This window comes from Rana temporaria, chromosome 5, assembly GCF_905171775.1.
Source record: "Rana temporaria chromosome 5, aRanTem1.1, whole genome shotgun sequence".
Classification (NCBI taxonomy): domain Eukaryota; kingdom Metazoa; phylum Chordata; class Amphibia; order Anura; family Ranidae; genus Rana; species Rana temporaria.
Genome location: NC_053493.1, coordinates 5,464,952 through 5,490,073, shown reverse-complemented (window position 1 = coordinate 5,490,073; position 25,122 = coordinate 5,464,952). Strand labels below are relative to the sequence as shown.

Sequence of the window (25,122 nt, the reverse complement as noted above, 5' to 3'; positions counted from 1 at the left end):
CCCCAAAGGTAGCCTCGCCCAAGCCTGGGTTCTAGATTTGATGATCGCAAATAGGGGGTCTATATTAAGGGAGACATAGTCTTGTAGATTTCCAGTGACCATTACTCCAAGATATTTGACCTCTGCCACCCTTTGTAATGGCAACTCTGATTGAGTCTTCGACGGAGGGAACTGATCTAGTGGGAGGATTTTAGATTTGTCCCAGTTTATTTTGAGCCCTGAGAATCTGCCTATTTCCTCTATGATATTTAGTGCCGCCGCCAGTGAAGGGCCCTGGTCCGCCAAGTAGAGAACCGTATCATCAGCGTACAAACCTATCTTTTCCCAAGTGTCACCTTTTCTAAGTCCGGTCACCTCCGGGCACGTCCGTATGGCAATGGCCAGGGGTTCCGCTGCCAGGGCATACAGTAGTGGGGACAGGGGGCAACCCTGCCTCGTACCCCTCTCTAGAGAGATCTGGTCCGAAAGCCAGCCATTGACAAAAATTCTGGCCTAAGGGGTCTGGTATAGAAGCTGCACCCATTTAATGAAATTTGGTCCAAATCCAAAACACCTCAAGCATTCCCACAGGTATGGCCATTCGACAGAATCGAAGGCTTTGGCCGTGTCCAACGCCACCACCACTCTCGTCCCCATATTGTACTTTCGCTAAATTTTACAAGGTTGCTGTGAGTGCATCTTTGGATGCTTCTTTCGGCCGCAAAGTTTTGCAGGCGGCTGTTTAGAGTTGCAACTTCTCAGTTGAGGAGCTGTTTTGTTTTACGGTAAAGTTTGTTTTAATGCTGTCCCTACCCCTCCTTTTTTTAAACTGCTTTGGGACGTCCCACTTTGTCAAGAATAAAGCTGTGTCCGTCCATGAACGAAAGAAAATCGGATTTTTGTAATCACTGTAAAATCCTTTTCTCTGAGTTCATGGACGAACAGGACACCCACCCCTTCTTTTTTAAGTTTGTACTGCTTTTTGACGAACTGGATAAAAAATGTGGAAGAGGGCGCTAATGTGAATAAGGCCTAGCAATTAGGACACCCTCACTAAGAGGATCCCAAATGACAGGGTGAAATTAATAAATTGAATAAATTAAACGCTCAAATAAATAAGAATCCAACATTGACTATATCTCTAACTAGAGATGTGCTGGTGAGTTCACAAAAATACCAAAAACAGTGAAATAATTCGATGCAACAAACTAATATCTCAAATAAAAATAATATATAAAGTGAAAACAATTTGTGCAAAGGATTGTTGTGTGTCTCTTGATTGACACAACGCATAAACACAGTCCATATGAGATCGCCTTCACAGGATACTTCAATCAATCCTAGTGATACTGCAGCCACCACCATCTATTGAGACTTCACCCGATGTGCTCTTGACAGGGAATGCGCTTACCAGATTAAGTGGACCCCTTTACTGAAAAAGTAGGTCTGCAAAGCTGAACAGGTATAAGTGCCTGTACACTATTCACCACACGTTCAGACTGCCACGATAATTGAACCAATGGTATCCCAGAAATCCATCCACATAAAACAAAAGAGAGCTATAGTGCATTATCGCTTTAATAAAACATCATAAGATAACAAGCTGATTGGCCCCTTACTTGTGTAGGTGCCTACCCGGCACAAGTAAGGGGCCAATCAGCTTGTTATCTTATGATGTTTTATTAAAGCGATAATGCACTATAGCTCTCTTTTGTTTTTTGTGGATGGATTTCTGGGATACCATTGGTTCAATTATCGTGGCAGTCTGAACGTGTGGTGAATAGTGTACAGGCACTTATACCTGTTCAGCTTTGCAGACCTACTTTTTTAGTAAAGGGGTCCACTTAATCTGGTAAGCGCATTCCCTGTCAAGAGCACATCGGGTGAAGTCTCAATAGATGGTGGTGGCTGCAGTATCACTAGGATTGATTGCATGATCCTGTGAAGGCGATCTCATATGGACTGTGTTTATGCGTTGTGTCAATCAAGAGACACACAACAATTCTTTGCACAAATTGTTTTCACTTTATATATTATTTTTATTTGAGATATTAGTTTGTTGCATCTAATTATTTCACTGTTTTTGGTATTTTTGTGAACTCACCAGCACATCTCTAGTTAGAGATATAGTCAATGTTGGATTCTTATCTATTTGAGTGTTTAATTTATTCAATTTATTAATTCTACCTGTCATTTGGGATCCTCTTAGTGAGGGTGTCCTAATTGCTAGGCCTTATTCACATTAGCGCCCTCTTCCACATTTTTTATCCAATTGCACAATATATAATCATATATTTTGTTTCAGAGGAGCTGCTTGTCACCATAAATAGTTCATTTTACTTCACACAGTGAACTAATTATTTTTACTTATTACACTTGGCGTGGAAATACACCCCACTTTCATTTTTGACGAACTGGTCGGCAAGATGCAGAGAGAGGGGTCATACCCAGAGGGACCGCCCCCTGGGCGGTACTGTAGAGATTGTGATGTGTTTGAGCAGAAACTTGTAGAAAGTGTTAGTCACTCCTGAATGAAGGCCAATACCCACTTTATCAAGAATAAAGCTGTGTCTGTCCATGAACTCAGAGAAAAGGATTTTACAGTAAGTACAGAAAGCCTGTATTTTTTTTTTTTTTTTTTTTTTAAGCACCTTGTGCCGCCGAGCTCACGCGCAGAAGCGATCACATACACAAGTCGCGCCCGCATATAAAAGCGGTGTTCAAAACACACATGTGAGGTATCGCTGCGATCGGAAGAGCGAGAGCAATAATTCTAGCACTTGACCTCCTCTGTAACTAAAAACATGCAACCTGTAGACATTTTTAAACGTTGTCTATGGAGATTTCTGAAGTGTGACATGTTGGATATCAATTTACTCGCCGTAACATTATCTTTCACAATATAAAAAAATGGGCTAACTTTACTGTTGTCTTATTTTTTTATTAAAACATTTTTTAAATACGATGTGACAAAGTATTTCAACAACCGCCATTTTATTCTTTAGGGTGTTAGAACTCCTAAACATTATATATATATATTTATTTGTTCTAAGTAATTTTCTAGCAAAAAAGATTTTAACTTGTAAACACTGAGTCTGAAAAATAGGGCCGGTCCTTAAGTGGTTAAAGAGAAGGGTTTTCAGGGATCGTCTAAAGATGAATAGATTAGGGGACAGTCAGACAGATTAGGGTAGGGAGTTCCAATGTATGGGAGAAGCTCTGGAGAAATATTGTAGGCGAACATGGGAGGAGGTGACAAGGGAACTAGAGAGCAGGAGGTCTTGGAAGGACCGAAGAGAGCGGCTTGGTTGGTATTTTGAGACTAGGTTTCTGATGTAGCTGGGGGAAGAATAGTGGATGGCTTTGTAAATGATTGTTAGTACTTTAAATTGTATTCATTGGTGGAGTGGAAGCCAGTGCTGGGACTGACCGAAAGGGGTGGAGGATACTGAACGGTTGATAAGGTGGAAGGGTCTTGCAGCGGTATGATGGACTGAAGGTGGGCTAGTCTATGTAAAGGTAATCCAATGAGGAGGGAGTTGCAGTAGTTGAGGCAAGAGATAACCCGGGAGTGAATTAGAAGCTTGGTGGTGTCTTTGGTTAAAAAGGGGCATATTCTAGAGATGCTACGGAGGTTGAGGTGGCAAGATTTGGACAGGGCTTGGATGTGGGCATGAAAGGACAGGGCTTGGATGTGGGCATGAAAGGACAGTTCAGAGTCTATGGTTACCCACAGCACCCTGGCATGTGGTGACGGACTAATGGTTGTGCCATTAATCTTGACAGAGAAGTCAGGCGAAGGGGCACGTGGGGGAGGAAATATTATGAGCTTGGTTTTAGATGGATTCTGTTTGAGGAAGTGGTGTGATATCCAGGCTGATATGTCTGTTAGTGAATCAGTGATGTGTGAGGAGACTGATGGGGTGAGCTGAGGGATAGAGATAGATTTGGGTGTCATCGGCATATAAATGGTAGTGGAAGCCATGGGAGGCCATCGGCTGACCAAGGGAAGATGTGTAAATAAAGAATAGTAGAGGTCCAAAGACAGAACCTTGGGGGACCCCAACGGTAAGAGGAGTTGGGGAGGAGTAAGTGGAGTTGTAATCGACACTGAAGGTGCGGTGAGAAAGACGATACATCAAGACGATAGCTGAACTTGTCCCCGACGTGTCTAAAGTGTTGGATGAAACGTTGCTTTTATGAAAGAAATCTAAATGTTTTCTTCTGTCGCTTACACAAAGCTTGCACCAGTTGCAATCGGTATGGCCTCAGAAGCAAACTTTGTCTTAACACACGCCAAGCAGTTGTATGAGGGATCGCAAGTTCTTGGCTACCATGACGAGCAGACTTGTGCAATCTTCACTGAAAAGCCTCTTTAATTCATTGCACATTTCTGAAGTGCATGGTCACCCTGGACTCTTCCCCTTAGATAAACACTTTTCAGTTCTACAAATTGTTTATGCCAGCAACGAAGGTTCTTTGCTACTGGTGGATCAATCCCAAAACACTATGGAAACGCACGCTGCACCATTATTACACGCTCACTCTTGTTAAATTGGAGAACACAAAAGGCCTCCTGTTGCATAGACGCCATCTTGTTAACGACTGAGGTTGGCATCTATTTGGACGCTAGTAGTGGTATCTAGCAGCCGTCATTTGAAATTCTAGGACGCGCCGGTTGAAGTAGTACAAGTTTCATTCATTGGCAGTGCGTGGTTTCACAGATATAAGGTTTTAAAATCTGGTCATTCCTTTTGAAACACAAATCATTAGATATGATTGTTGTATTAGTTTTCTTTTGGCTTTTTTTTATTTTTTTTATTTTAACTATACATCATATTTCATATGAAATTAGAAGAAGGAAAGCCTAAAAAAAAAGAAAACTAATGCAGCCATCACATCTAAGAATTAGTAAGCTGCAATATAATGTGTTCTTTTGGGTTTAATACCGCTTTAACTTTTAGTAATTTTTCAATAGTCTATGTTGAATGTCATTACTGAACTTTGGTCTTAATTTTTTTTTTTTTTATGTTTTTCAAGCCAAAATTGTGTTCAGCTACATCAAGGCAGAGCTTTGTTGGAGTATGCTCCCTCAGCAGAGGTAGGTTTAACTACGTTGCTACTACCCATATGTAACGGAAGGGCCCGTGGGACCCAGAATCTCCCCGATGCCTCTTATGTGTAGATCACCCTGTGTCTCTAATAGGGGTACAGGGTGAATGAGAACCCCACTATGGTCTGTGCTAGTCACATTTAATGCGGTGTATATATATTGTATATATTGTGTGTTGGCTGTTGTGTACTATAAAGCTTGCTGTGGTAATTAAGTCTGCTACTGTGATGTAAATGAATCTAGGATGGCTTCTAAGGATCTTTCATTGTGTTGTGCTAATTGACCCTGTATTGTGTGAAGGTCTATTGATGGTAATGTGTGTATTGCAAGTTAACAGACCGTCTAAAGGTCATGCACTGTGGTGCAGTGAGTAGCACTTTCGCCTAGCAGCAAAAGGGTCGCTGGTTCGAATCCCGACCACGACACCATCTGCCTGGAGTTTGCATGTTCTCCCTGTGCATGCGTGGGTTTCCTCCGGGTACTCCGGTTTCCTCCCACACTCCAAAGACATGCTGGTAGGTAAAATTTGATCTTGTCCAAATTGGCCCAGTATATATATGTATATCTGTGTGTATGACTGTGTGTCACGATCCTACGGGGTAAAATGATCGCACCAGCCAAGCAGACTCTGGCTGGAAAAAGCGCCCAGAGGCGATTCAGTTCGCATGAGTTGTGCTATACAAATCATTCATTCATGTGTCTGAGACATCATCTGTAGTTGATTAGCTCATGTAAATTAGATCAAGAGTCAGAATGTCTGTCTACTAAAAGATGTGTATTGGAGGCTCTTTAGGAACCATTGTATGATGATGTGGGTGAAACTGTGTCATTTGTTCATTTGGACTGCAGGATCCTAACTGTATATAAGAGCCTGATTTTCTCAATAAAGGGTCTATTCGTGTGGAACCTCAAATAGAGCCGTGTGTCTCGTTATTGGGTTTCTTTTGCCTGACTGTGGAGTATCGATAGCTGTCTTGGGGTCGGGAATGAATTATCTTAAGTGGCTTTAACCCCTGTCCCATTTGGGGTTCCGTTACAATTGGTGGCAAGCAGTGGTATGATTCCCACCGCCAGAAGAACAGCTACAAGAAGACATGGGACAATGGAGGCACAGTAGGAACGGCTAAAGCTCTCTTCCCTCAAGGACTTACTGGAGAACCCGGGGCAGAGTGACCAACACCCGTAAGAAGAGGGACATTATCAATGAACAATTTGAAATGGATGGAGCTGAAAGACCCAACATACCGGAAAGGCCCAGCTTAACAGACAGGACACCCAAGGAGGCAAGTTTTGATCGGGCTGTTAAACTAAGACTGGCACACTATGGTCCTAACCCTCCACCGGAGATCATAGACCGAGTTATAGCGGCTGTGGACGCAAATTGTCTACAGCAAAGAGGTTCTACAGCAGCACCAACAAATGAGAAAGATGCATTTTGCTGCTTTTAAGATTTTTATTGAAACTGAAGGGGAGATTGATGGGTACCTTGCAGATTTTGAACAGCAATGTGCCCTACACCGGGTGCCCACAGAGGAATGGGTTACCATTTTGTCTGGGAAATTGTCTGGCCGGGCCAGTGAAGCGTTCAGGGCCATCCCAGACGAGGATATTTTGAACTATGGACTGGTAAAAGAATTGTAAAAAAAGAAGGCTGGTAAAAAAAGCACTTTTGGCCAGGTATGCCGTCACACCAGAGGCGGTTCCGAGAGACAAGCAAGCAGGCTGGAGACTCGTATACTGAGTGGGCATGCCGCCTACACCGCACTGCATCCCACTGGGTCGATGGATGCCAAGCAGAATCTGGGGAAGAGGTGCTGCAGGTGTTCCTGCTGGAGCACTTCTTTGACAAACTGTCCCTGGAAGTCAGAGAGTGGGTCCGGAACCGAAAACCTTTCTCCTTGCCTGAAGCAGCTCGCCTGGCAGACGAATACACAGACGCCCGCAAACTGAATAACTCTGTGGTCAAGACAACCGCTCGGGTGGATTATCGATCAGCGGCACCCCCTCCGGCTATTGCCTACCAATCCCAGTCGTACCGCCCTACAGCACCACCTCCAGCGGCCACTTATCCTCAGCAGCCTAGGTTCAACTCCCAGGGCTACTCACAACCCATCAAGTGTTTTGGGTGTTAACAGCTAGGGCACAAAAAGCTAGACTGTCCGTTTGAATCCACCCAGGCAGTCACAGTCATTGAGAGAGCCAGTAAGGGGAAACCCCCACACATCCATGCCTGCAGCCCACTGCGTTGAGGAGGAAGAACATTGGGGCGTCCTGCATGAGGCAGATCCAATACAAGCAGCTAACCAGGACAACAGGCAGCAACACAGGCAGACTGTCTGGGTCAATGGAAAGGTAGCCAAATGGCCTACGTGATACTGGCGCCAACATGACCCTACTACAGAAGGACCTTATCCCAGAGAGCCAGCACACCGGAGACACTGCAGCCGTAAGAGTAGCGGGAGGCACCGTCTTCCGACTACCCATTGCCCGTGTTCACCTGGATTAGGGGGGTTGGTTCGGGACACGTGAATGTGGGGGTGATGAAGGATTTGCCAGCGGATGTACTACAGGGGAATGATTTGGCCCCCCTGGTTTCTGCTTACGCCCTGATGTGCCCCGCTGAAGCCAACCCAGTGACTTCCTGTGCTGCTGGAACCAATCCGCTTGCTGCTGAGACCCGGGTAAGACTATCTTCCCTGACCTGTACCTTTTAGATCAGGCACAATATCACAGTTGGCCAGTGAGAAATCGGAGATGCAACGTCACTACGTCATGTATTATGAGATGTCCCGTGGCTTGAACATTGAAATGCACAAACAGGCTGAAATTGTCCAAAAGGTTAAATGGGATTTGCATCCAGGTTGTGCCTTATCTCTCCCAAGAGCATCAGCAACAAAGAGCAAAGCAAGTGACTGTTCCAGAACTGAATTCCATTATTCACCCTGCAACCTTACAACTTCAACATCAGCTACTGACCCGGTAAGCAAAATGGCAATGCTGATGGGTTGTCCAGGCATTAGAGGAATGGAACTATGGATTAACTTCTGAGTCAATCCGTCTGGGGTCTCCTCCTGTGTTGGTCTTCTGCCGAAAGGGGAGAGATGTAACGGAAGGGCCAGTGGGACCCAGAAGCTCCCCGATGCCCTTTTATGTGTAGATCACCTTGTGTCTCTAATAGGGGCACAGGGTGAATGATAACCCCACTATGGTCTGTGCTAGTCACATTTAATGCGATATATATATATTGTGTGTTGGCTGTTGTGTACTATAAAGCTTGCTGTGGTAATTAAGTCTTCTACTGTGATGTAAATGAATCTAGGAAGGCTTCTAAGGATCTTCCATTGTGTTGTGCTAATTGACCCTGTATTGTGTGAAGGTCTATTAATGGTAATCTATCACGGGTTAACAGGAGTACACTTACCAAGGCCAAGATGCTGAGGGCGGCTCCCTTTGCGACCCGGCGCGGTCCGCCCCCTGGAGTGAGGAAGAGGGGGGAAGACGCACCAGGAGGCACCGGTACCGACAGGAAGGTGGAGGCCAGATGAGTGGAACAGGGGCCGATCAGGAAGCAGTCTACTGAAGGCAGCTGGGATGCACACCGGGATAGTCCTGGAAGTCCGGGAACTTGGAACAGGAAGCAGGCAGAAGATAAATCACAGCAGAATAGTCTGAGGTTCAAAGCCAAAGGTCAAGGGCAGGTGAGAGCAGCAGTCCAAGGTCAAGGTCAGGAGAAAGCAGCAATCCGGGATTCAGAGCCAAAGGTCAGGTAATCAGGAACAAGGAAGTAGATACTCAATCAGGAAGTACACTCAAACGCTGTGACAAGCCAGCAACCAGACAGGAGGAAGAGGGCAGTTTAAATAGCCCGCTCAGGGCTCTGATTGGCCGGAAGAGGAGCGAGCCTGTGCACGCTCCAATACCGCGATTGTGCAGTTCTACGAAACTGGGCAGAATTGGTGCCCTGATATAATGTGTGTATTGCAAGTTAACAGACAGTCTAAAGGTCATGTGCCTGAGACATCAGCTGTAGTTAATTAGCTCATGTAAATTAGATCAAGAGTCGGAGTCAGAATGTCTGTCTACTAAAAGATGTGTATTGGAGGCTCGTTAGGAACCATTGTATGATGATGTGGGTGCAGTTGTGTCATTGTTCATTTGGACTGCAGGATCCTAACTGTATATAAGAGCCTGATTTTCTCAATAAAGGGTCTATTCGTGTGGAACCTCAAACAGAACCGTGTGTCTCATTATTGGGGTTCGTTTGCCTGACTGTGGAGTGTCGATAGCTGTCTTGGGTTCGGGAATGGAATATCCTAAATTACTTTAACCCCTGTCCCATTTGGGGTTCCGTTACACCATATAACGCATAAAGCTCCTGGGTGCTCGATCCACCATCGTTGGCTGAGTAGAGTAATATAGGAAAGATGAAAGGTTTAACTACATACTCAAACTGTCAATACTGCAGAAAGGTTATTGTTGCCCCCCCCTGATGTTTTTATTACTGTCCCCTTTGCAGAGATTTCCCTTCACTTCCTATCATGGTGACAACTATGCTATTGATAGTGTGACCGTTTCATGTTTTTCTGTAAACAAAAAATGCTAATTGTAATGCAACATAATAAATGTTGAAACTCTGGCTTCAGAACATTAAACACTTGAATGATTGTATTTTTTTTATATATATTTTTCTTTTATTTTTTGAGTGAGGAGGTTGTATACCTACAGTACATTGCAAAACAGTGAAACATATTAATTAGCAAAAGTGTACTTGTTCCCCAATGGGAAAGGTTAAGAATGTAAGAAACGATGATAACAAAGTGTGAAGTATGTGCATGAAAGGAAGAGTGGAAGGTATGACAGTGAGCAGTATGTACAGGAGAGGAGCATGGAGGGTATGACAGTGGGCAGTATGTATAGGAGAAGAGTGTGGAGGGTATGACAGTGAGCAGTATGTACAGGAGAGCAGTGCAGAGGGTATGATGGTGGGCACCATGTACAGTAGGTGAACCCGATATTGTGTCAATCTCGCTCTCTTTCTCGGCGAGATTGAGCACCTACGAGCCCCATCGCGGGAGCCAGCGCCGAGCTGGCTTGCCGCGATGGAGACAGAGCCGTCATAGAAGCGACGGGAGATCCGACTTGGATTCCCGCCAATTCTACACGTGTGCGGCGTTTGTTATGAATCCTGAGGGGGAAGTCCCCGCCGGATTTTAAATAAAAATCCGGCATGGGTTCCCCCCTCAGGAGCATACCGGGCCCTTAGGTCTGTTATGGGTTGTAAGGAGAGCCCCCCTACGCCGAAAAAACGGCGTAGGGGGTCCCCCTACAATCCATACCAGACCCGTATCCAAAGCACGCTACCCGGCCGGCCAGGAAGGGAGTGGGGACGAGCAAGCGCCCCCTCCTGAGCCGTACCAGGCTGCATGCCCTCAACATGGGGGGGTTGGGTGCTCTGGGGCAGGGGGGCGCACTGCGGCCCCCCCCACCTCAGAGCACCCTGTCCCCATGTTGATGAGGACAGGGCCCCTTCCCGACAACCCTGGCCGTTGGTTGTCGGGGTATGCGGGAGGCTTATCGGAATCTGGGCGCCCCCTTTAATAAGGGGGCCCCCAGATACCGGCCCCCCACCCTAAGTGAATGGATATGGGGTACATCGTACCCCTAACCATTCACCTGTAGGAAAAATGTCAATGTTAATAAACACACCACACAAGGGTTTTTAAAATAATTTATTTTTCTGCTCCGGAGGCCCCCCCTGTCTTCTTTATTAGCTCTGTTTACCAGGGGGGGCTTCTTCTTTGACGTCTTCGAGTGGGTGGGGGCCGCCGTCTGGTTCTCTTCCACCACCGGGGGGGGTCGCTTTTAAAAAAGCCCCCACCCCCGGCGGGTTTCCTCCGGCGTCTTCGGCGGGGGGGCTTCTTCTTCCGCTATCCCGACCGGGTCTTCTCCGCTCTCCGGGGGGTCTTCTCAACTCTCCGGGGGTCTCCTTCTATGTTCGCCGCTCTCCGCTGTTGACTCGGCGCACCCCGGTTCTTCCTCCAGCTGTCCGGTGCCTTCTCCTTCAGCTCTGAACGTCTATCTTCTTCTTCCGTGCTGTGACGTGTTCTTCTTCTTCCGGGCTGTGACGTCATCTTCTTCACTTCTCCAGATGTTGACACGCCGGCTCTTCTCGCTGAAATGACGGATGCGCGCCTTGCATCGGACCTATATAGGCATCACAGTCCCATCATGCTCTGTACCTACCCATGTGATACCTACCCACGTGGGTAGGTATCACATGGGTAGGTACAGAGCATGATGGGACTGTGAGGCCTATATAGGTCCGATGAAAGCAGCGCACCTGCCATTTCAGCGAGAAGAGCCGGCGTGTCAACATCGGGAGAAGAGAAGACGTCACAGCACAGCGGCCTGAAGGGAGAAGTAGAAGTCGTCACACAACAGCGGAAGAAGAGGAGAAGACGTCACAGAACAGCGGAAGAAGGAGAAGGCACCGGACAGCGGGAGGAAGAACCGGGGTGCGCCGAGTCAACAGCGGAGAGCGGCGAACATAGAAGAAGACCCCCCCGGAGCGGAGAAGACGTCCCAGAAGAGCGGTGAAGACCCCGGAGAGCAGGAGAAGACCCCCGGAAATCGGAAGAAGAAGCTCCCCCTGGTAAAAGAGCTAAAGAAGACAGGGGGAGCCTCCGGAGCAGACTAATAAAATATTTTAATACCCTGTGTTTTTTATTTGTGTTTTTACCACTTTTCCTCCAGGTGAATGGGTAGGGGTACGATGTACCCCATATCCATTCACTTAAGGTGGGGGGCCGGTATCTGGGGGCCCCCTTATTAAAGGGGGCTCCCAGATTCCGATAAGCCTCCCGCCCGCATACCCCGACAACCAACGGCCAGGGTTGTCGGGAAGGGGCCCTGTCCTCATCAACATGGGGACAGGGTGCTCTGGGGTGGGGGGGCCGCAGTGCGCCCCCCTGCCCCAGAGCACCCAACCCCCCCATGTTGAGGGCATGCAGCCTGGTACGGCTCAGGAGGGGGGGGGCGCTCGCTCGTCCCCACTCCTTTCCTGACTGGCCGGGTAGCGTGCTTTGGATACGGGTCTGGTATGGATTGTAGGGGGACCCCCTACGCCGTTTTTTCGGCGTAGGGGGGCTCTCCTTACAACCCATAACAGACCTAAGGGCCCGGTATGCTCCTGAGGGGGGAACCCATGCCGGATTTTTATTTAAAATCCGGCGGGGACTTCCCCCTCAGGATTCATAACAAACGCCGCACACGTGTAGAATTGGCGGGAATCCAAGTCGGATCTCCCGTCGCTTCTATGACGCGCTTGCTGGGATGTGCTGTCACTATTCCAGTGAGTGCGAGATCTCGGCACCATGTCGCCGAGAATCAGCGCGATGCTGTCGTGCTAAAAACACAATATCACAAACACCTACTGTATAGGAGAAAAGTGTGGAGGGTATGACAGTGGGCGGTATGTACAGGAGAGGAGTGTGGAGGGTTTGACAGTGAGCAGTATGTACAGGAGAGGAGTGTGGAGGGTATGACAGTGGTCCAGGGTTGCACTGATACCCTTTTTTTTTATTTTTATCGCTGATAAAGAGTGTGTTGCGTCAATACAAAATTAATGGGTGCAAATCGCACACCAAAGAATCACATGCGATTTTCCCCACCGCTCCTGCGTCTGTGTGTGTAAACCCAGTATAAAAGGGATGTGATATCTAGTGGGCAGTTTATTAAAAAATGTATAACTCGCATTAAAGCGGAGGTCCACCTAAAAAAAAAAAAAAAAAAAAATTAAAAGCCAGCAGCTACAAATACTGCAGCTGCTGACTTTTAATAAATGGAACTTACCTGTCCAGCGCGCCCACGATATCGGCTGCAGAAGACGGGCAATCGCTTGTCTCTCAGCTGCCCCCACCGCCATCCTCGGTGAGGGAATCCGGAAGCTTCACTGCCCGGTTCCCTACTGCGCAATCGCAAGTCACGCTTCCTCACTGGTCCCCGCTGTGTTCTGGAAACTGTGTGTTTCCCAGAAGACAGCGGGGGGCGGGGTGACAGGAAGGGGGGCGTGACTCTCGTGGGAGTCTATGCCCGGAAGTGGGTGCAAATACCTGTATTATACAGGTATCTGCACCCCCCTCCGCCCTAAAAGGTGCCAAATCTGGCACCGGAGGTGGGGAGGGTTCCAAAAAGCGGAGGTTCACTTTTTGTGTGGACCTCCGCTTTAAAGTACATACAGTATCTCGCAAACATCTTGTATAACAGTGTAAATTTGCTGTCGCCTCAAAATAACAACACACAGCCATTAAAATGGAAGCAAACCCTCCATTACAACTTTCACCTACAGGTAAGCCTAGATTAAGACCTACCTGTAAGTGTTTGCAATATCTCCTAAACCTACACGGTTTAGGAGATATTTGGCAAAAAGAAGGCACCGTTGTCTAAGGCGCAGGCGCCTTAGACAACGGCGCAGGCGCACTGAGAATGCCGGTTTTCTGAATGAATAATGCTGGCTTCGACAGCTCCCACGCGGCATGCGCGGAGTGACGTCATCGCCGCTCCGGCCAATCACAGCGCCTGAGCAGCGATACCCGGAAGAAACCTCCGAGAGAGATGTCTGCGGCCGGGGGGGAAGACGAGGACGGCTTCGGGGGCTTCGATCTAAGGTAAGTAATGCATAATGAGCTAGTATGCTATTCATACTAGCTCATTATGCCTTTGTCTTTCTTTTTGGGGGGGGGGGGGGGTTTATAACCACTTAATGTCTAAACCACTGGCAACAAAAGTGAGTACACCCCTGAAAATGTCCAAATTGGACCCAACGTGTCAATATTTTGTGTGACCACCATTATTTTCCAGCACTGCCTTAACCCTCTTGGACATGGAGGTCACCAGAGCTTCACAGGTTGCCACTGGAGTCCTCTTCCCCCTCCTCCATGACGACATCACTGAGCTGGTGGATGTTGGAGACCTTGCGCTCCTCCACTTTCTTTGAGGACACCCCACAGTTGCTCAATAGGGTTTAGATCTGGAGACATGGCCAGTCCATCACCTTTACCCTCAGCTTCTTTAGCAAGGCAGTGGTGGTCTTGGAGGTGTGTTTGGGGTGGTTATCATGTTGGAATACTGCCCTGCGGCCCAGTCTCTGAAGGGAGGGGATCATGCTCTGCTTCAGTATGTCACAGTACATGTTGGCATTCATGGATCCCTCAATGAACTGTAACTCCCCAGTGCCGGCAGCACTCATTCGGCCCTAGACCATGACACTCCCACCACCATGCTTGTGGGAGTCTTTGTACTCCTCACCTGGTTACCGCCACACATGCTTGTCACCATCTGAACCAAATAAGTTTATCATGGTCTCATCCGACCACAGGACACGGTTCCAGTAATCCATGTCCTTAGTCTGCTTGTCTTCAGGAAACTGTTTGCGGTCTTTCTTGTGCATCATCTTTAGAAGAGGCTTCCTTCTGGGATGACACACCTGCTCTCCATTCACACCTGAGACCTTGTAACACTAACGAGTCACATGACACCGGGGGAGGAAAAATTGCTAATTGGGCCCACATGTGAGGGGTCTTGTCAATTCTGTAAGTTATTTTATCTAAAATTAAGATGCTAAAATTCACATTGGCATGCATGCTGATGTGAAATCATTTGTTTTTTTATGTTGACAACTTGTCTTTTTTGCGCCCACCTCCATATTCCCCTGATGGCACAAGTGGCGTAGCCTGCATGTGCAGTATAACCACTTAAGGACCGCCTCATGTAAATATACGTCCACAGAATGGCACGGACAGGCACATGCACGTACCTGTACGTCCTCTGCTTGACGTGGGTCGGGGGTCCGATCGGGACCCCCCCCGGTACATGCGGCGGTCGGTAAGCCTCGGGGAGCGATCCGGGATGACGGCGCGGCTATTCGTTTATAGCCGCCCCGTCGCGATCGCTCCCCGGAGCTGAAGAACGGGGAGAGCCGTATGTAAACACGGCTTCCCCGTGCTTCACTATGGCGGCGCATCGATCGAGTGATCCCTTTTATAGGGGAGACTCGATCGATGATGTCATTCCTACAGCCACACCCCCCTACAGTTGTAAACACACACAAAGTGAACCCTAAATGTTACAGCGCCCCCTGTGTTTAACTCCCAAACTGCAACTGTCATTTTCACAATAAAGAATGCAATTTAAATGCATTTTTTGCTGTGAAAATGACAATGGTCCCAAAAATGTGTCAACATTTTCCGAAGTGTCCGCCATAATGTCGCAGTCACGAAAAAAATCGCTGATCGCCGCCATTAGTAGTAAAAAAAATAAAAATGCAATAAAACTATCCCCTATTTTGTAAACGCTATACATTTTGCGCAAACCAACCGATAAACGATTATTGCGATTTTTTTTTACCAAAAATAGGTAGAAGAATACGTATCGGCCTAAACTGAGGAAAACAAATTTTTATATATGTTTTTGGGGGATATTTATTATAGCAAAAAGTAAAAAATATTGCATTTTTTTCAAAATTGTCGCTCTATTTTTGTTTATAGCGCAAAAACTAAAAACCGCAGAGGTGAGCAAATACCACCAAAATAAAGCTCTATTTGTGGGGAAAAAGGGACGCCAATTTTGTTTGGGAGCCACGTCGCACGACCGCGCAATTGTCTGTTAAAGCGACGCAGTCCCGAACTGTAAAAACCCCTTGGGTCTTTAGGCAGCATATTGGTCCGGGGCTTAAGTGGTTAACAATATTACAAGCCATGGAGGGGGGGGCATACATTTTCAAAATGGTGGCTTGAGAGCAGGGACACAGGCTGCACAGAGGCAGCCTGAAAAGGGCACAATAAGAAAGAAAAGCAACAGGGACATGGGGTAAGTGTGCTAAGTTATAGCGTATTACATACTGTATTTTCTGTAAAGAAGGAAGGAAGGTCCTGTTTAAACTTTTCCTACCGTTCTCACATAATGCAGGGACTGACAATGTAGACTGGAGGTTGTGCAGTTGGCTACGGTAAAACGGTTAAGTGGGCGTGTTCAATATGACCTTTGTATGGTGACTACTGTGTGTGTACTGCACATGAGGAGTCTCTGAAGGAGAATCTAGATCAGGGATCCTCAAACTACGGCCCTCCAGCTTTTGCGGAACTACACATCCTATGAGGCATTGTAAAACTCTGACATTCACAGACATGACGAGGCATGATGGGAATTGTAGTTAATGACCAACTGGGGGGGCCATAGTTTGAAGACCTATGACCTAGATATTGAGTGTGCTTATAGAATGCTACAGGTGGCAAGACTTTGTGTTGGAAGTTCTCGCTGGGAAAAGACCAATGTGTTTTAAAAAAAATGCCCTTTCAAACCCAAAGGGCCTGGCAGAGGCGTTGCTAGGGGGGTGCGGTCCGCACCCGGGTGACACCATCCCGATTTAAAAAAAAAACATGTGGGGGGGGGCTAGTGCCAAGAGCCGCGGTACAAGAGGAGGGGGGTTGCGGGGTGACACCGCAGCACCATCCATCCCCCTCACAGCCACGGGCTGTTAGCGGTGCTCGGCAGTCGGCACACAGGCACAGCCCCCTCCTCTCTGTTTGTGTATACAGAGGGGGAGGGTCCGTGGGGAGCTTCTGTCCATGTGCCGTGGCGCTGCCTGCGATGATCTGAGGTACTGAATGGGAAGGGGGGTGTTTGCACCTGGGGGGATTTCATTGAAGGGGGGGGGGGTGTTTGCACTGAGGGGGGGGGTTGTACTAAGGGGGTGTTTGCACTAAGGGGGTTTTCACTAAGGGGGGGTTTGCACTGGGGGGTTGCACTGAGGGGGGGGATTTGCACTGAGGGGGGGTTGCACTAAGGGGGGTGTCTGCACTGAGGGGGTGTCTGCACTGAAGGGGGTCTGTGTAACATGCAGCGGTCCAGAGGTGCAGGGGGTCTGTGTAACATGCAGCGGTCCAAAGGTGCAGGGGGTGTGTAATGTAAAAGGGGTGCAGTGATGCAGGGTGCTGTGTAATGTAAAAGGGTCCAGAGGTGAAGGGGGCTTTGAGATGTAAAGGGGTCCAGTGATGCAGGGTGCTGTGTAATTTTAAAGGGGTCCAGTGATGCAGGGGGCTGTGTAATGTAAAGGGGCCCAAAGGTGCAGGGTGCTGTGTAATGTAAAAGGGTCCAGAGGTGCAGGGTGCTGTGTAATTTTAAAGGGGTCCAGTGATGCAGGGGGCTGTGTAATGTAAAGGGCTCCAGTGATGCAGGGGGCTGTGTAATGTAAAGTGGTCCAGTGATGCAGGGTTCTGTGTAATGTAAAGTGGTCCAAAGGTGCAGGGGGCTGTGTAATGTAAAGGGGTCCAGTGATGCAGGGTGCTGTGTAATGTAAAGGGGTCCAGTGATGCAGGGGGCTGTGTAATGTAAAGGGGTCCAGTGATGCAGGGTGCTGTGTAATATAAAGTGGTCCAGAGGTGCAGGGTGCTGTGCAATGTAAAGTGGTCCAGAGGTGCAGGGTGCTGTGCAATGTAAAGTGGTCCAGAGGTGCAGTTGTGGAGAGGGGTACACAGTAGTAACAAAAAGATATTGAAGGATACAGAGGTATGCAGGGGGCACAGTGGGGTGTTTTTACATTTTAACGTGGGGGGGTGCCAGATATTGGATCCGCCCCGGGTGCCAAATGCTCTAGGTACGCCCCTAGCCTATAGGCTCCTGAGATGTGAATTCCGGTTCTGGAGAAAGAGGTGGGGGAGGGGACAAAGAAAGATGGAGAGAAAGAAGAAGGGATAGAACGAACAAGAAAGATGGATAGGGAGAGAGAAAAGGGGAAGAAAGGAGAACAGAGAGCAAACAGTAGGGTAAAAAATATTTGAAAAATGTTATTGGGGGGGGGGTGACACCATATTTTACCGCACCAGGTGACACCAACCCTAGTGACGCCACTGGGGCCTGGTATGGATTGCTAAGGGGACCCCCACACATTTTATTTTTTTTAAACTGTCTGGGCTTTTGTTTACATTCTGCTGTCAGCCAGGACTCCAGCGATGGCTGGATGACCAACTAATTGTTAAGGACGCAGCGGGTACAGGCTCCTTAACCAACTATTAGTGTAAGAAACAGTGCATATTTGTATACTAAAATAACACACCAATTAAAGAAATCCCACATGTGGTATTTTAATAGTGTTTTTTTTTTATTAAATTGATAAACTTTTTGGAAAATACAACATAAGCTATTTTTGGTGAGATATTTTAGTTTTAGTGAATTGAGCCCAAACAATACATAAGCCACATATTTAATGACATTTACACTTGAATAAAACATGTCATTCCAAATTGCTCACAAATATATATTACATTGTTTTATTTACTACTTTCTGCCCGTAGGGCGTCCATGGATGTCCTCAGATTTCAGTAGTTGTACCAGAAGGATGCCTGCACCTACAGGCATCATCCCGGTATGGATCTTTTCAGCCAGCGATTCCCTATCAGTGATTCGAGTGTACCGTCTCCACAGTTGGCTTTATTGAAGCTATGATTTATTTAGCTATGACTGAGCACTAGTGTTAGTGCGAAACGTGTCAGCAGTTGGGTTTTATCTTACTTTGCTGTGACTTGTAGGGCTGTCCTTCTTTCAATAAAGGCTACAATTTGTTTAGTGTATGGCTGTCCAGAGACAATTTTTATTCCTGCTTTGCTAAGTGCATTGCCTGCACCTGAGTTGTCTGCAACGGTGGATGTTCGTCTGGGTTCCCACCTGGAGCGGCTATTTCCTTTCCACTGTACCGTCTCCACAGTTGGCTTTATTGAACATAGGAATACACTTGGTACCCAAAATCTTTAGACCTGTGGTTACACACTTTTTGATAGCAGCAAAATTAACTATTACTACCAAATGGAAATCCTTGGATGCCCCTAATGTTTCTGAAGTCATATCCAGAGTTAAACAACAGTATGTGTATGAATGGAACTTTGCTGTTAGGAACCATAATTTACCCAATTTCAAACCTTGTTGGGGTTTATGGATAGCGAATTACCCAAGTGACAGATAGTGGAATTTTAATGCTGCGTACACACGATCGTTTTTCAGGTTGTAAAAAACTACGGTTTTAAAAAAATGTCATTTAAAACGATCGTGTGTGGGCTTCAGAGCATTTTTCGGGTTCTGAAAAAACGGACACATTTTTTTTCGAACATGCTCTATTTTTTCACGACGGTTTAAACGTTGTTTTTCGGGTTGTAAAAAATGGTTGTGTGCGCTTTAACAACGTGAAAAATCTGCGCATTCTCAGAAGCAAGTTATGAGATGGGAGCGCTGGTTCTGGTAAAACTACTGTTCGTAATGGAGATAGCACATTCATCACGCTGTAACAGACAGAAAAGCGCGAATCGTCTTTTACTAACACGAAATCGGCTAAAGCAGCCCAAAGGGTGGCATCATCCGAATGGAACTTCCCCTTTATAGTGCCGTCGTACGTGTTGTACGTCACCGTGTTTGCTAGAGCATTTTTTCTTTCACGATCGTATGTAGGCAAGGTCGTTTTAAATAATGAAGTTGAAAAAAACGTTGTTTTTTCTAGAGCCTGAAAAACGTAGTTTTTTATAACCTGAAAAACGATCGTGTGTATTCGTTTTTTACACATTTGTCTGGTACATGTTATTGGTTATTGTTTTTTGCTTGATTTTATTTGTGTAATGAGTTGTCAGTTGGAAAAAAACGTTATACTAACTCAATCGACAATATGGACATGGTTGAAATACTTTAGAGGGTGCTGCTTTGCACTCCGAGGCACAGCTAGTTCCCTTTAGGGGTGTTTGGAGTGTGATGGCGGCACCAAAGCCAAAAATAGGACCATGGCTGTGGTTGTCAAATGACTCACTATATGGTGATCCTTGTGTAATAAGTACGTATTTAAATGTAATTTTGCACTATTAATGACAATTCAATGCCTATTATGTTTTGCTGTAACTTTGTTTTCTCTTTGACATAAACCAAATAAAAATAATTGAAAAGAAGTGATTCGAGTGGTTGTTACTCATGTGCCCTCACAAGCCATCATCCTTTCAGTCACCGGCCGGCGCGTCGCCTGTCCCCAAACAAAAGCTGTGTGCTAGTTGTTTAACAAGAGCCGCTGCAAGTGGTACATTGTGTGCCGATGTAAGCATGGGTGCTCACTTTGCGGAACTGCTCACCCAGCCAACATCTGCCCCCAAGCCTGGGGCCAAGCTTGACTTTTTCAAGCCGGGGGACACCAGTGAACGTCTCAAGGATGCTTCTCTGGCTAGACCGGTACCCCCTCAATAGGGAACGTTTGATCTTGAGGGATGGATTTGACTGTGAATTCTGGTTCCTTTTACATCTTCTGAGCCTACCATGTTGTCAAATTTAAAGTCTGCTGTTCAACTTTGAAAATGTCATGTGTGGCTGCCTGGTCCCTTTCCTTTTTTTTCCCTTTCCATAACCTAAGAATTTTGCTTCTTGTCATGGTTCCCAAAAAGGAGGAGGGTAAATTCCGCCTCATACACCACCTTTCCTATCCTCCTGGTTCTTCGGTTAACAATGGCATCTATAAGGTAGAATACAGGGTCCATCATTTTGCCACTGTACAAATCATTAATAAGACCTCACCTGGAATATGCAGTTCAGTTTTGGGCACCAGTTCTCAAAAGGGATATGGGGGGGGGGCTAATGGAGAGAGTGCTGAGAAGGGCAACCAAAATGATAAGAGGCATGGGGGAATTCAGCTATGAGGAAAGATTGGAGGAACTGAATTTATTCTCTCTTGAGAAGAGGAGATAAGGGGGGGGGGGGTGATTCAACGTGTACAAATATATGACTGGTCCATATAGTGAACTTGGTGTTGAGTTATTCACTTTAAGGTCATCTCAGAGGACAAGGGGGCACTCTTTACGTCTAGAGAAAAAGAGATGAAATCTCCAAATACGGAAAGGTTTCTTCAAAGTAAGTAAATACCTTTATTGCAGTGTTACACACAGGCAGGGGTGATTAAACATCACATAGGGAAGCCCAATCACTCAGGTGTCTCAAATGGATGGATCTCATGAATCCCCTCGGTTCTGGTAGGGATGGATGTCTACTTGGATGTTCCGTATCATTTGCACTTTCTTCATCAATAGCAACTATAGTTGCTGGTGGATCAGATCTAGCCAGTTCACAATAAGATATAGAATAAATACAGGCTTGTCTTAAGATGTGAACTGTATGGATCATCTATTCTACATTAAACTTCTTGTGACAGATGGATTTGTCTCAACCAGCTTTTGCCAGATCCCCTCCGTGTATTCTTTCTGCGTTTTTTTTTCTAGTTCTTGTATGCTTTCAGTTTAACACATGGTTAAAAGCTAAACATGTTCCTGGGGTGGCTAATTATATTGACTGTTTTCTCTTCCTGGCTCCGTTAGCGTCCCCAGAGGGCCCCCCTGTCCGACCCCTTTTTGGAACCTTGCTGTCCCCAAGGACATTGGTATGATACTACCAGGTCGGGAACAAAGTTTTTCCTTGCATTACACCATGATTGATGCCTGGCCCTGTTTTCCTACCCTGTGTATCTGCTCCAGAAGGGCTCTGTGGGTTCCATGGTGAGCTCTTCTATGTCCACCCTGTCCTTTTTGGTTTAGGCTCCTTGGTTGGGAAGACATCACAATGGAATTCCCTGTTTGGCGGGTTTTACATGGTTGGAGACGCGCAGCACAGGCTCCCAGGGCCCAGTTTCACTCAATATTCTTGCCAATATTCTCTTGCTTTTGCCGACGGTGTGTTTCTCGGATTTTGAGATCCTACTGTTACAAGTGGCTTTCTCCTGGGTGGTTTTTGGTGCCTTTCATATAGGCGAGCTGGTTTCAAAATCTAGACGCTTGGCTGGTGGTGTTAAAACCGAGGGATTTGATCATTTCTGAGTCCTCTGTATCTGTGTTACTGCATACCTCTAAAACCAACAACCGCAAACCTGTTGTTTTGTATGCTTACAAAGACCCGTTTTTCCCGGTCTTATTGGCCTCGCAATTTATGTCTGCCAGTCCCCGTTCTCCATTTTCCTTGTGCACTCCGATATTTTCCCCCTTGAGTAAGTTCCAATTCTTACTGGTCTTCCTTGACAGATTGGGCCTTTCCTCAGGAGAATTTTCGACAAACTCTTTTCGCATCAGCGCCACCACTACAGCTCCTGGCATGGGTTTTTCTGATGCAGAGCTTTAGCCTTTGGGTAATCTTCTTGCTGTTCCTTGTATGTTTACCCACACTTGATCTGGATCCACGGGGACTCCTTATTTATTGGGCCTCCCTCAATGCAGAATTTAAGAGCTATGGATAAAACGTGGACTTTGCATACTGGGGGAATGACATGGGTTGCACACGTTCTGTAGACCTCATCTCTGTCATCAAAAAGGATATTGCCCATTGTTACGCGATCTTAACCAACGTGGTCTGAAATCTTTCCTCACCTGATTTGAGCCTGTGATATTCCTGGCCCATGCTTGGAACGTTTTCGGCAGAAAGGTCAATGCCCAGGTATCTAAGTTTGTTTGGAGAATTGGGAGGATCGTTGTCCATCACAAGGATTTGGAAGGCATGAATGATGATCTGTTGAGACCTGATAGTGTTAGCCTTAATAATATTGACATAGATTTTTTTTTTTTAACCTTGGCCTTCGGTACGTTGTGGAACAGGCGCTGGCTGCGGTGGGGCACACGTCAGTAAAATACTGACGTGCGGATGGCGGCTTTTTGACCTTGCCAGCATTTAATGTTTCTGTAAGGGGCTATGCCCTTGATTGGAAGTTGTTATTAGTCTGTCTGTCCAGCACTTTAGGTAATTAATATTCGCAGCGTCGCTGTGTGAAAAGCGTCTACCTGTACCTGTTTGCCTGTCCTGTAGTGTTATTCATGTTACGGATTTTACAATAAAGAGATTCATCGCTACTTCGGTGTGCAGCCATCCATTCCTTTTATCCAAATTGCACAGCCGGTGAGTTGAGGCTAGCACCCTTGGGAGGAGTCCATGCCCCAGCCTACCTGGTTCCATCCCCCACCTGGAGCTGCATTTTCTTTTCCTATTGTTCAGCACTTATGATAAGGACCGGCTCCTTTGGAATTTGGTCACAACTGTGACTGGCACTGGTTAAAATTGTTTACAAGGTTCTGTGTTGGAAATGAAATAAATAAAGCTCTGGGCTTCCCCTTTTCCAACTTAAAGCGGAGGCCTGCCAACCACTGCAAAAATTAAAGCCAGCAGCTACACACACTGCAGCTGCTGACTTTTTTAATAATCGGACGCTTGCCTGTCCTGGAGTCAAGCGATGTCGGCACCGCAGCTGATGTTTCCATCAGCTGTCGAGTGCTGCCGCCTCCATTGCGAGTAAAGGAATCCGGCAGTGTAGCCTTATGGCTTCATGCTGGGAACCCTACTGCACAAGGCGCCGCTCCTCTCTTGCCTGGTGGCCGGGGAAGGAGGAGGGAGCCTCAGCGGTGACATCAATACCGGTGGCTGAGGCTCCCGCAAGTGGGAACAGGATTCCTGTTAAAGACAGACGGGTATCCTGTCCCCCTTCCCCCCTGAAATGTGGCACCAGAGGGGGGGGAAGGAGAAAAATGAGCGGAAGTGCCACTTTTGGGTGGAACTCCACTTTAAAAGTTCTACATGTGTTTGTTTTTTTGTATGGGGGCAAGGTTTTATGATTGAAGTCATTTTTTTCCCCCCATGCTTATGCTCCTTGGCAGTCCAAGGCTCTTCACTGTCAAAATATAATGGCTTATTGGGAGGATTCCCCCATCCACATCCATATAATTTCCGCTCTTTGCTTATATTTGTATCAATTGTTTGTATAAGATTTATGAATTAGTGCGTTGATTTCTAACACGGGAATTTTAATCAATTTTAGGGTAAGTGCAGCTTCATTGTTCTTTACATCAATTTAATTCATAGTGATAATATATGCACTATTAAAGCAGCAGCTACCCCATCTTTATTTATCACTATATTTTTCACAGAGGATATAAATTACTGATGAGTGGGGTGTTTAGAGACACAATGGTAATAGGTGTGTACTGCATGGTTTAACACAATAAAAAGGTTGCCATTTTCTTATTTATCTGATAATGTTTTTTCTCTTCCCATAGTCTGAGGAAAAACCCGATAATTTGGTTGCACCGATTGTAGATGGAAAAACATACAGGTAAAGTTTTCTCCCTTTTTTTTATTACATTTTGATCATTCAGAGAACTTGGATTTTCAGATGTTCATGGGGCAAATACTTTTGTTTTTTCAGAGGTTTTAAAAAGAAAAAGTAATATTTTTTTTTATAATTGCAACATAGACCTTTTTAACAAATTCTGCTGAATGAACTCGGGCTGAACCCAGGAAAAATATAAAATTCTAAGAACTGCTCAGAGTCTAAAAGTACTTTAATGTACACTACTAAAGTCGCGCCGACTTCAGAAAGGTTCCTGTACTACTTCAAGGCGACTTGCACCCATAGATTTCAATGCAAGTCGCCTCCAAGTCGGATCCCCTGTCTTAACTGAAGCAACTTTACAGGAAGAGAAAATAGTTTACTCAGGCAAACCCCCCCTCCCTCCCACAGAGCTGATTATTCTGTGATTGGCCACTGGCAAAGTCGCCTGTCCTGAAGTCGCGTTGTAAGTCGTTCTGAAGTCGTCACAAAGTCGCGCTGGAAGTCGTGTTGCCCCTGTGTGAACCGGCACTGAGTGTACTGACATGTAAACATGAGGATACCTAGATTGGAGAAGAATAAACATTTTGTTAGGCTAAAATTGTCCCATGGTTGCAGGTCCTCAACAAATCAACTAGATCAGAAATCACAAACCTGGTATTGTGGATGAAGCAACATATGTTTGCCCAGGTTAAAAACATTCATTCATTCAATCCTCCTTTTTGTTTTGTTTTTTTATGTTTATCATCAATATTATATTTATGAACTAAAATGTATACCTGTTTATAGTTAAACGTTTTTCATTTAAATGCTGTTACCACAAATTAGAAAGATGCAAGACCCAATCACATGGTTGAATCTTTTATAGTAAAAACTTGGT

At 46.2% G+C, this 25,122-nt stretch overlaps 1 protein-coding gene across 1 annotated transcript in view; it reads left to right on the top strand.

The window, feature by feature from the left end:
- LOC120939756 (NACHT, LRR and PYD domains-containing protein 12-like) overlaps window positions 1–25,122 on the top strand; it is a 429,782-nt gene that overhangs the window by 344,722 nt on the left and 59,938 nt on the right. The window contains exons 12-13 of the mRNA XM_040352091.1: window positions 5,020–5,080; window positions 24,190–24,245. Of these exons, the coding sequence (XP_040208025.1) occupies window positions 5,020–5,080; window positions 24,190–24,245 (117 nt within the window). The remainder of the gene's footprint in view (window positions 1–5,019; window positions 5,081–24,189; window positions 24,246–25,122) is intronic.